The sequence below is a fragment of the Myotis yumanensis genome, unplaced genomic scaffold, assembly GCF_028538775.1.
Source record: "Myotis yumanensis isolate MYYU_CA2020_CCGP unplaced genomic scaffold, mMyoYum1.0.hap1 SCAF_5, whole genome shotgun sequence".
Lineage (NCBI taxonomy): Eukaryota > Metazoa > Chordata > Mammalia > Chiroptera > Vespertilionidae > Myotis > Myotis yumanensis.
Genome location: NW_027223756.1, coordinates 102,301,778 through 102,314,266, shown reverse-complemented (window position 1 = coordinate 102,314,266; position 12,489 = coordinate 102,301,778). Strand labels below are relative to the sequence as shown.

The following is a 12,489-nucleotide window of genomic DNA, read 5'->3' as shown; positions in this document are numbered from 1 at the left end:
TCACAGGTTGCCATTCTGTACCCTGTGGCTGCAGCACCCCTGCCACATGATAGCAGGGTACTCAAATTGCAAGTTTTTCTTTTCTCTTTTCTTTGTTTTTAAACAAAAGTACAAAGCAACTATGAAAGCTTCTTTCCAGGGAGGGGGGTAAGAGATCAACCGAAGGACTTGTATGCATGCATATAAGCATAACTAATGGACATAAGACACTGGGGGGTAAGGGAGGCCAGGGGATTGTCAAGGGCGGGGACACACATATGTAATACCCTTTGTAATACTTTTAGCAATAAAAAAAATGAAAGCTTCTTTCCAGTTTCTAGGTTTATCTTTTCAACATTGAACATATTAAGTTCTCTCTCAATTAATGAAGTTTACTTTGTAATTCAATCGCTTGAAAATAGTGATCAACCCAGCAGCCTCACTACAGACAAAACTTCCATCTGAACACAACCAGATCAATGAAGCACATTAAAAGGCACACACTTCGCCCTGGATGGTATGGCTCAGTTGGTTGGAGTGAAAGTTTGCCAATCCAATTCCCGGTAGGGGCGAGTACAAGAGGCAACCAAACAATGTTTTTCTCTTCTCCCTGCCACTCCCCCTAAAAGCAGTGAAACATAGTCTCAGGTAGGGATTAAAACAAAATGAAACAGCCCTAGCTGGTTTGGCTCAGTGGATAGTGTCGGCCTGCGGACTGAAGGGTTCCGGATTCGGTTCCAGTCAAGGACACATGTCCAGGTTGCAGGCTTGATTCCCAGTGGAGGGCGTGCAGGAGGCAGCCGAGCAATAATTCTCTCTCATCATTGATGATTCTAGCTCTCTCTCTCCCTTCCTCTCTGAAATCAATAAAAATGTATCTAAAAAATAAATAAATAAAAAACAAAACAGAACACCGGAGAGAGATACACACCTGATAGTTAGGGTTGTCAATCATGGGAGGCTTCCATTTGCCCTTATAATTAGGGTTATCAATCATAGGTCTTTGCCAGACACCACATCCAGGGGCCGACTCACACTTAGGGTTGGCAATCTGAGGAGCTTCCCATTCTCCATCCATATCTTCATCCCTGTGGAGAAATAAACCAGTTACAAATGGGTTCTGTGATGTAGGACTATGAATTGACATCCCAGGGGACCCCTGAAATCCTGTAGGAATGCTTTCAGTGTCATCCTATAGAGCACCATGCTGTTTCTGCATTTCTAGTAACTAGTTTCTCATGAGAGGTGCATTAAAAAGAGACACACGCCAAACCGGTTTGGCTCAGTGGATAGAGCGTCGGCTTGCGGACTGAGGGGTCCCAGGTTCGATTCCGGTCAAGGGCATGTACCTGGGTTGTGTTGTGGAGAATTGTGTTGTACCTGATTGTGATGTGTCTCTCACATCAATGTTTCTCTTTCTCCCTGTCCCTTCCTCCCTCCCACTCTCTGAAAAGCATTGGAAAAAATATCCTCTGTGCTCATTTCAGCGCACACATACTAAAATTGGAATGATACAGAGAAGATTAACATGGCCCCTGCACAAGGATGACACGCAAATTCGTGAAGCGTTCCATTAAAAATAAAAAATCCTCTGGTGAGGATTAACAATAAATAAATAAATAAATAAATAAATAAATAAAATCTGTTGAGCTCTACACTTAAGTTTGGGCACTCAGCTAGCTTCATGTATAAGCTTTTACTTCAATAAAAAAGCAGGCAATTAGCCCGGTTTGTGTGGCTCAGTGTTTGAGTGTCAACCCATGAATCAAGAGGTCACCGATTCCATTGTAGGTCAGAACACATACCTGGTTTTTGGGCTCAATCCCCAGTAGGGGGGATGTAGGAGGCAGCCAATCAATTATTCACTCTCATCATTGATGTTTCTCTCTCCCTTCCTCTTTAAAATCAATAAAAATTTATTTTCTTAAAAAGCAGGTAATTAAAAAGTTAACTGAAACTTTTACCAATCCTCTGGCTTTTCCGCATCTGGATCAGCTACATATTCAGGCTCGTCATCTAACCAGCCATCAGGCTTTGTGGCTTCTTCATCAGGAATTTTAGCAGGGGCATCTTCATCCCTTAAATAAATAAGAAAAAGCCAATTATGACAACAATGGCCAGAGAATCACAATGTGGTCCCCTTTGTGAATCTGAAGCAGGGCAATCTAAAAATATTTAGATCTTACTTAATCTCAAAATCTCAAAACTCAAAATTCTTCCTAAAAATTATATGCAAATCATCCTGTATAATAAAAGCCCAGGTGGCGTCGTGCGACGTTGTCACAAGATGGTCACCACAAGCTGGCTGGCAGGTGAGGACAGTTGGGGGCAACTGGGCTGGCACGGGAGGGCAGTTGGGGGCAATCAGGTCGGCAGAGGAAGGCAGTTGGGGGTGATCAGGCCAGCAGGGGAGCAGTTAGGCATCAATCAGGCTGGCAGGGGAGCGGTTAGGGAGCAATCAGGCAGGCAGGCAGGCTAGTGGTTAGGAGCCAGCAGTCCCGGATTGTGAGAGGGATGTCCGACCGGCAGTCAGACATCCCCCAAGGGGTCCAGACTGGAGAGGGTGCAGGCTGGGCTGAGGGACACCCCCCCGCTGCCCTTGCACGAATTTCACGCACCAGGCCTCTAGTATATCTCATAAGGGCCTAGTCTCCAAAACATATCAAGAACCCTTACAACTCAATAATAAAAAGACAACCCAGCCCTAGCCAATTTGGCTCAGTGGAGAGAGAGACAGCAGGCAGACTGAAGGGTCCCAGGTTCCATTCCTGGTCAGGGCACTGCCTAGGTTTCTGGCTCGATCCCTGGTGAGAGGGTGGGGATTGGAAGAAGCAGCCAATCAATGATTCTCTCTCATCATTGATTGTTTCTCTCTCCCTCTCCCTTCCTCTCTCTGAAACCAATAAAACCATATAAAAAATATTTTTAAAAAAGAAGTACCAACTTTCGTACAGTTGATGAAAAATGGTGCGACTCTAGTTGTTAAGTGAAGACATCATTTATCCTTGGCTATATGCTTATTTTTGAAGTATTCTAGTTTTAAATTGTGTGAGAACCTGAGTTTGTACAACATTCAGCTGACCCTTATAATCAGAGCATTCACACCCTCTGCTCTAAAATGAAACAGCTAGTTAAGGAATATTACCGAACAACAAGGCTGAGTCATATCTAATGTTCACCAAATACACAAGTAAACTTGGCATTTACACTAGTGCAGCATAAAAGTTCAGGAACCCGTATCTTAATTTAAGGGAGGAAAAACATCAACTAAAATTTCACTGCTAAGCTTAAGGAGATAGTTTTACAAAAGGGAGAACAGTTTTATTATTTCTCTTTACATACTTTTTGACATTTCCAAAAGCCAGTTTTCATTTCTCATCACTCTCCAGTTTGTACCCTAAACAAAAGGCCATACATATTGAGCTCACTCCTGCTTCTATACTTCTACACACAATGTGCTACTTTAATACCATTTTCCATCTTTACCACTTAGTTAACTCTCACCCCACTTTCAAATCTTAATTTGATTGGCACTGCTCCAAGAAACCACCCTGATTTATACTGATGCTCTGGTCACCAAGTAACACCTACTATTAGACCATTCACCATATGCAAGCCAACTTCAAATTATCAAGAGATAATTTGAAAACACCACGCATATATTTCTATTATATGTATTATTGCTTAACATTTTATCAACAAGAAAATATACAAAGGGTGGAAATGAGGGCATCAGCAAAGAAGCCCCTTATGGGACATAAAAGCTGAACTGGAGCTGTATGAGAGCTCATGTCCTTGTGGCTTTGTATTCCACTGCCCAACACAAAGCACAATCTCTTGAGTTTTATTTAAACAGGAAAAAGATTATTTTTCAAATTAAAATTTAAATCTCAGGACTCAAGCTTTCAATGTGAACTCACAGAAGCATGTGAAAGGCCAGGCCAAGAGAACTGAGGTTATGCCATAAAGCAACCATGTCAGCACAGGCAAACACATTGATTTCAGCATTTTGTGGTTTGTAAAATGGTGACAGGCAATCCAGATGACCTGTATAACCCCTCTTTCAGCCCCCTTTTGTCTATGTTTTTCCTACCATTTGAATTGCATCATAGACTATTAGAATTATCAGATCTAAACATTCATGTGTTCAAGCCACATGGAATACACAAAACACTCCATTGCACTCAAAGGCTCACCAGTCATCTGGTTTGACAGCATCAGGATCTGGTATTTTTGGTCTTTCATCCCAATCCTCAGGTTTCCGGTCTTCGGGGTCCTCAATTTCCCGGGAAGGATTTACAGGAGGAGTCATGTCATTTAGTAGATTTCCACTGTTGACAAGAGTTTGGTCCACTAATATTTCAAAACTATTATCTGGATTCAAGACTAAAAAAAAGAAATGCAATTTTAAAAAGTTAATTAACCACTCATTCTCAAGCTCTCTTTACATACCACAAAAGATCATATTTATAACAGAAAACAGAAACATGAAGACCTCAGGCAACAAAGTCAGAACAAGATCTTGGAGGCCCTGAGCAAGTTAATCCTCTTGTAAATCATAAAAGCTAGTTCCTCAGATTTTTAGGAATTAAAACAGATCATAGATAAAATTTTAAACACCAAAGACTTCATTTACAGATATTAAAAACATAAAAAATCAGCCCTAATCGGTTTGGCTCAGTGGATAGAGCATCAGCTTGCGGACTCAAGGGTCCCAGGTTCAATTCCAGTCAAGGGCATGTACCTTGGTTGCGGGCACATCCCCAGTGGGGAGTGTGCAGGAAGCAGCTGATCGATGTTTCTCTCTCATCGATGTTTCTAACTCTCTATCCCTCTCCCTTCCTCTCTGAAAAAAATCAATAAAATATATATTTTTTAAAAAACATCAAAAATCAAAGAGACAAAAACAAAACAAAACCTAACAACAAAAAAACCAAAGGTACATAAACTAATGCAATTGGTCTGACACAAATGGTTACACACCAGTCAATAGGCAAACGAGTTTACTTATTATAACCACCCCTAGTAAAGGTCCATTTCCTCATTTTTTGAGTTGGTATTACCACCATCTATGTTCACAAAATTTCAAATTACAAAAACCTTTTATTTATTAAATCATGTCTATTCATGGTTGTATTTTTGGGGTCCAATGGGAAATAAAAAACCACAATTTTAAATCCATAAAAGTATCAAGTGTGATTACGCTAAAGCCTGTATCTCACACCTACAAGTCTAATTGGCAACTGACTGACTCACAGCACATCCAGAATACTGTGGAAGACAATGGTGTGCTAGGCTGCCTTTCTCAAGGATAATTAAATTAGCACTGTTATCAATGATATGTAGTCTCCTGGAAAGATTCATGCACTTTTGTGAAGAGACCAAGTACAATACAGGATATTTATCTTTCAATAAAAAATTACATCTGTACTTATTATACACATACATGTATTTATTCACAAATGGTTAATACATATCACAATGTTGTTATTTCAGATAATTCTAAAAATCTTCTTTATGTTTATTTCTATCTTCTGAATTTCTATACTGAATATATGTATTACTTTTGTTATGAAGAAAAAAGGTTATTGTATTCTTTAAGAAAAGAGGCATGTGTATATGTAATTTCAAACTAGGGGAAAAGCTTCATTAAAATAAAAATTCTATTCTAATGTCCAAATGATTAAATTCAATTGTTCAGGGGTTGGGAGTACCCAAGCAAACGTCAACTAAAAGATAATTTGAAAACACCATGCACATATTTCTATTATATGTTTTATTGCTTAACAATTTATCAACAAGAAAATATACAAAAGGTGGAAATGAGGGCATCAGCAAAGAAGCTCCTTCTGGAACATAAAATCCCTTAAACCCTAATTCTCAATTCAAATTATGGAAGAGAAGCTTATTTTTTTTCTTCCTTTTTTGTCTTGTTTGCTTTTAATATTTTTTTAAATTGATTTCAGAGAGGAAGGGAGAGGGAGAGATAGAAACATCAATGATGAATAATTGATCGACTGCCTCCTGTACACCCTTTACTGTGGATCGAGCCTGCAACTCGGGGATGACCTCCTGGTTCAAAGGTTGATGCTCAACTACTGAGCCATGCCGGCTGGGCGAGAAGCTCCTTTTTGTGCTGAGACACTAAGTTCATTTCACTACCAAGATATTATGTCAGTAGAGACTCTTACTTGCAGGCTTAGGTCTCCTCTAGATGTACTATCTTTACATTAAATGAATAATAAATGTGTAGTGCCATAAACCCCCAAATTATTGGTTTTTCTTACTTAATGTATAAAGATGTGTTTTCTTATCAGTAAAATAGGTCTTCAGATCTGCATCTGGTCTCTTAGCGTGCTTTTCTTCATATTCGCCCGTTTTGGGGTTTTTGTGGCGGAAGATGAAGTGCAATTTATAGTCCTCTCCACATTTATCTGGACCAAACATGATTGTATAAGGAGTCTTGTCATGGAACTGGTCCTTCAGAAACAAAAATGGATTTTAAGTAAATCAAAGTATTCAAAGCAACTTTTCAAAAATATGATATTTCTTTTTATAAAATCCCAAATAAATTAGTTTCACATTAAAAGAAAAGCTGATTCTGTGACAGCATGGATAGACCTAGAAGCCAAGTGACATTAAGTCAGATAAAGACGATATCATAATGTCACTTACAGGTGGAACCTAAAGAACAAAAATGAAAAATACAGAAACCGAATCATTCATACAGAAACAAACTAATGGTTGCCAGATGGGAGGGGGTTTGAGGAGCTGGGTGAAAAAGGTAAAGGGATTAAGTAAAATTGGTAGTTACAAAAACAGCCATAGGCATGTAAAGTACAGCATAGGGAATATAGGCAATAATCCTGTAATAACTACATATGGTGTCAGGTGGGTACTAGACTTATTGGGGGTGTGGGGAATTCACCTCGTAAATCATAAATGTCTAACCACTATGCTGTACACCTGAAACTAATAAAATAATATTGAATATCAACTGTATTAAAAAATTTTAAAAAAAGAAAAAAAGAAAAGCCGATTGGTTTATGAGGTTCATATAGATACCAGTGAAAAGGGATAACAGAAATTATTAGGAAATTTTACATGAGAACATTATGGAAGTGCTTAAAAAACAAAGCAATGTACATATCTAGATAGTTACTGCTTCTTTCATAAAACAAAGAAATACGTTTGCTAAAACAAAAATTACACAGAACAGAAATCAGGAATAAGAACAGTTTTCACATTTCAAATCCTGAAAGATAATTATGGGTGGCTATATAAAGAAATAGGAAGTACTTACCAAGTTTAGTTCCGGGGTTTTGGAAAGCAGCTTCACATAGGCACCACCACATTCTATTCCATTTTGGAAATTAACCTCATACCTAATTTCAGAGAGAAAAGCAGAAAATCATATGGCATTTTGAAATATCAAATTTCTTCATTACCCTTTTCCCCATCTTGGTCTCATGTTTAATCAGAGGTCATGTTTGTCTTTCAGAAAGATTCCATCTTCTATTGTTTTGAATGGCTTCCCAATCCTCCAAAATTAATAAGTAAAATAAAATAAAAGCTTAATGCAGATTCCCTGTAAATACTTTTTGCAAATTCCAGAAGTTCATTTGCTATTAGGAGAAAGAATAGCCAGTTTCTTTCCAAATAATTTATTGGGCAGGAAAATAACATTACATTACAAGATGCCTAAATGCACTAAAAAATCCCTATTATAACATATAATTCTCATAATTTTTTAATGTAGAGTAATAGTTTTATAAAATTATGTCTTCTGATATCACCCATCCTAGAAAGCTTCTATCAAAGAAGTGTCTCACTTACTGAACAATGAGAGGCTTGGTATCAAACAGGAAGGGCTTATTCAGTTTAGCAGAGATAGCATGATGCTTGGCCCGAGACATCAATACAAGTCCTTTGTCCCCTGGAAGTTTTGTTTCCTTCATTTCATCTACCTCCCATTTTCCTACAAAACACAGAAAAGTTCCACTCCTTAACTGCACCTTTGAAGGTCCTTTGAATGGTAGCAAACAAAACTCAAAGTTGTACAAGTCTATCATGCTGACATATTTTAACATATTCCACTTACCTATGAAAGCTGGCCTATTAATATTACACACACATATTAGGGTATGTTTTTTTAAAACCTGTAGCAAATGCTTAAATAAGACCTGCCATTTCCAACACACAACACCATAGATGCTAAATTACCTTCCCATTTTATGGTGTAAAACAAACAGGTCTAATCCTTTTAAATATAACGGAACACATAAATACAGCAAAACTTGTAAGGAAAAAAAAAATCTTAAAATGTGTACATACTCTTTTTAAACTAGTTTTTTAAAATTTAAATTCCTTATTGTTTAAAGTATTACATATGTCTCCTTTTTCACTCATTGACCTCTCCCCAGCCGTTCCCACCCCCCAGCTTAAACTATTCTTAAGAGAATCATGGAAATGCTTCAAACCTCAATCTGCTATTATATTCAAGTCAAATGAACTCTCACCATCATATTTGGCAATTTCATCATCAGTGTCATCTTTCTTGGCTTTGGATAAAATCCACCTGTAATTAAGACAAACCCCCAAATTAAGGTCCAAATAGCAAAAGCAGGATCTAGCCAGCTCTTTCTAGCCTACTTAACCACTCTACTTTTAAGTTGGTGGTCTAGTTTTATTTTTTTTGCAAGTATCTGTCCAATTTTCCCAACACCATTTATTGAAGATACTGTTTTGACTCCATTGTATGCTCTTGCCTCCTTTGTCAAATATTACTTGATTGCTGGGGTCTCCGTTCTATTCCATCGATCTATATGCCTATTCTTATGCCAGTACTGGGCTATTTTGATTATGATGGCTTTATAGTATAACTTGATATCTCACCACTCTACTTTTAAATGTCACATAGTGATAATACATTGTACTCAATTCACAAACCTGTAAGAAAAAGTATCAAACCCGTCACATAATTCCACTTTTTTTAAGACTCAAGAGAAAAAAATTTTCCTCAAAGAACAAAATATAGGGTGGAACCCAGCTGATATGGTTCAGTGGTTGAGTATTGACCTATGAACCAGGAGGTCACAATTTGATTCCCAGTTAGGGCACATGCCCAGGTTGCGGGCTCGATCCCCAGCGAGGGGCGTGCAGGAGGCAGATGATCAATGATTTTCTCTCATCATTGATCTTTCTCTCTTCCTCTCTCTCTTCTTCTCTGAAATCAATAAAAATATATTGTAAACTATACAGTATACGTATATGGTGGAGGAGGAGAGAGAAATGGAAGCAATTACCGCATGTTTTAAAAGACTATTTTCCTAAATGGGCGTGAACACTAGAGATATAAAATAGTCATCACAATTTCACTATATAAGATGCTATTCTAAAAGGAATCCACTAGCCCTGACCTGTGTGGCTCAGCTGTTTGGAGCATCATCCCATACACCGAAAGGTGGTGTGTTTGTTTCCCAGTCAGGGCACATAACTGGGTTGCAGATGTGGTCCTGGGTCAGGGGGAATATGAGAGGCAACCGATTTTTTTGTTTCTCTCACTTTGCTGTCTCTCTGTTGCTCTTTTTCTAAAGTCAATAAAAAGCATTTCCTCGGTTGAGGAAATATATATATATATATATATATATATATATATATATATATCTCGATAGATAGATAGATAGATAAATAAGGAAGGAAGGAATTCAGTATTCCCCCACTTACATGTTCCCTGACCCCCCCCCCCCCCCCCCCAGGGAAACACTTACCCAGACAGAGTTCCTCTGTCAAAGGAATCAGCAAAATACACTTCCCCTGTTGGAACTGGAGCTTTGTAGGTAACCTACAAATATAAAATAAGTGTCAAATATAAAAATAAATTAAGAATTGAAATTTTCAACAACATTCCTTTCTTAGTAGGATTTATTTTCTTGATTTGCTTTTATTTAACCACAAAACTCTCCTATCCTAGCTAGCCCTTGAATTCAATCTATATAACTGGATATCGCAAAGGCTGCCAGAGAGATCAGCAAGTACTTTAATAGATCAGCTTTTCCTCTGAAAAATATCCAATCTACCTTCACCCTTTGATTATCTCAAGAGGTAAAACAAAGATTCAAAGACCACTTCAAACCTTTGGAGATGGAGGAGTGCTGGTCTCTGGTTTTGATTTTGAGTCTTCTACCTCTTCAATGACATCATCCAGGTCATCCTCAATATCAATCACGTCATCATCATGGCCCTCATGAGCCTGAATGACAGCAGTTCCAAGGACGAGCAACACACACAGCAACCACTTCTCTCCCATGATCTACATACAACAAGAGTAAAGTAAGTTAAATGTATCGCCTCCGTTTAAAAATTTTGTCAAGACCAATAACCCCTCCTCTCACTTAAAATAAAGGCTTTCAAATCAGAACTGAAAGGAACTTTATAGTGAATATCTCATTTTACAAATAAAGGAAATAAGCCCATAGAGAGGGGTTTTCCTAACTAGTTCAAAAGATTCAATTTCAAGAATATTTCAAAATAAACAATTGTCCTAAAAACAACAAAAAAACCCCACAAAAAAATCAATTGTCATATCATGTTGCCTCCACAGAGCTAGAATATTAAAATACAATTTCAAATTAAACTCTTGCATTTGTAAAAAGCTTGACAAATGACAAAAGCCCCTTTTGTATATTAATTTACCAGTACTGATTAAAACATTACAAGGAAATGGTAACAGAGGAACCAACTAGCCTCACGTTAAATACTTAATATAGATACTGCTGCTATTGTTCAAAGATCAAGGGTAGATATAGTTTTAAATTAGTGTTTGAAGACTAAAGAAAACAAATTAAACCAAATTCCAGCTACTTTTATCTATTATTTTCTAAACACTTAAGTGCCTTGTGTATTGTATTATAGTGTCAGTGGGTCCTCTTTCCAAGGATTACAGATCCAAGGACATAAAAACTGAGCCACATGGATGCACAAAATGATTTGGTAGTATGTAGTTGAGTTTCCATTCTGCAAGATAAAGAGTTCTATAAATAGGTAAAGGTAATAGGTGCACAATGTGACTGTACCTAATGTCACTGAATTGTACACTTAATGATTAAGATGACAAATCTTATAAATGTGTTCATCACAATAAAAAAGAAAGAAAACTGCCCTTGCTACGTAGCTCAGTTGGTTAGAGCATCATCGTGATAAGCCAAGGTTGTGAGTTTGACCCCTGGTCAGGGCACATTCAAGAATCAACCAATAAATGCATGAACATATCTCTCTGTCTCCAATCAATCAATCTTTTTTAAAAAAGAAAGAAAACTGAGCTTAATTCTTTTGGTCTCCTGTTTACAATGGAGACCTTTATTTCTCAGGTAAAATCCAAAACAAACAAAAACAAAAAAAGAACTGAAATAAAGGGCTCCTTCATAAACTTCAATAGCCCCAATTCACAATCATGACTGTCATTTAACCAACTGTCTAGAAAAAAAGGTAAATCAAATTATCCTAGTGCTGAATTTAATGACATGTTCCTATAAACTAACCCTTTGAAGTGAGTAAACTGGACTAGACTTTCATGTATCATGTGGTGGCATTTCTTTTATTTAACGGATCTTGGGACTGTGTTCACAAAATGAAAAAGGTAAAGTTCACTGGATTCCTAAACACTTAGCATTTAGGCAGTACAGAAAATACAAATGCTCAATAAAGTCATCCATAATCTTTCCTAGGACTGGTAACAGTTTTTAGAAGAAACTTTTAATGTCAACATTCTGCTATGGTTTCTTATATATTTAAAAAAATAATAATCTCTCACTCACTGGAAAGACCTATAATCTCTGCTGTCAAAATAGTATACATGGCATAGTAATATGGCTTTGTTTATTTACAACTACAAGGGTTCTCTAAAACCACACAGATGGATTCAACACTTTTATCTAAATTAACTCTATACAACACCCAGGTTCACTCTCCTAGAAACAATGCTATGATGGTGAGAGCCCTGGCCGGGTGGGTCAGTAGGTTGAGCATTGACCCATACATCAAAAGGTTGCAGGTTCGACCCCCTGGTCAGAGTGCATATGGGAGGTAAACTGACTGATGTTGCTTTCTTACATCCATGTCTGTCTGTCTCTGTCTGTCTATCTGTCTCTCTCTCAAAAAAAAAAAAAAAAAAAAAAAATCAATAAAACATGCTCGTGTGAGGCTTTAAAAAAGGTAGTAATTTTCAAAAAACAGTGGTTGGGCCTGACTGGCATGGTTCCAGTGGTTGAGCATCAACCTATGAACCAGGTCATGGTTTCATTCCCGGTCACGGCACATGTCCAGGTTGCAGGCTCGATCCCCACTGAGGAACAGATCATGCAAGAGGCAGTGATCAATTATTCTCTCATCATTGATTTCTATCTCTCTCTCCCTCTCTGAAATAAATAAATAAATATTTTTAAAAAATACAGTAGTTGGATTCCCAGGAATAAACTACAAAACAAAATTAGCCAAGCCCTGGCCGGTTTA

The 12,489-nt window shown here is 37.6% G+C and overlaps 1 protein-coding gene and 1 non-coding gene across 2 annotated transcripts in view; one reads left to right on the top strand and one right to left on the bottom strand.

Moving 5' to 3' along the window:
- The window catches only part of CANX (calnexin), a 31,501-nt gene that overhangs the window by 7,269 nt on the left and 11,743 nt on the right, over positions 1-12,489 (bottom strand). Inside the window, exons 2-10 of the mRNA XM_070416776.1 lie at positions 10,115-10,291; positions 9,750-9,823; positions 8,499-8,557; positions 7,816-7,957; positions 7,283-7,364; positions 6,267-6,459; positions 4,176-4,365; positions 1,944-2,057; positions 911-1,067 (exon numbers count right to left, since the gene is read on the bottom strand). Coding sequence (XP_070272877.1) covers positions 911-1,067; positions 1,944-2,057; positions 4,176-4,365; positions 6,267-6,459; positions 7,283-7,364; positions 7,816-7,957; positions 8,499-8,557; positions 9,750-9,823; positions 10,115-10,288 — 1,185 coding nt within the window. The 5' untranslated portion in view covers positions 10,289-10,291. The remainder of the gene's footprint in view (positions 1-910; positions 1,068-1,943; positions 2,058-4,175; positions 4,366-6,266; positions 6,460-7,282; positions 7,365-7,815; positions 7,958-8,498; positions 8,558-9,749; positions 9,824-10,114; positions 10,292-12,489) is intronic.
- On the top strand, positions 1,454-1,559 carry LOC139011816 (U6 spliceosomal RNA). The gene has a single exon (XR_011471649.1). It is a non-coding gene; the product is annotated as a U6 spliceosomal RNA (small nuclear RNA).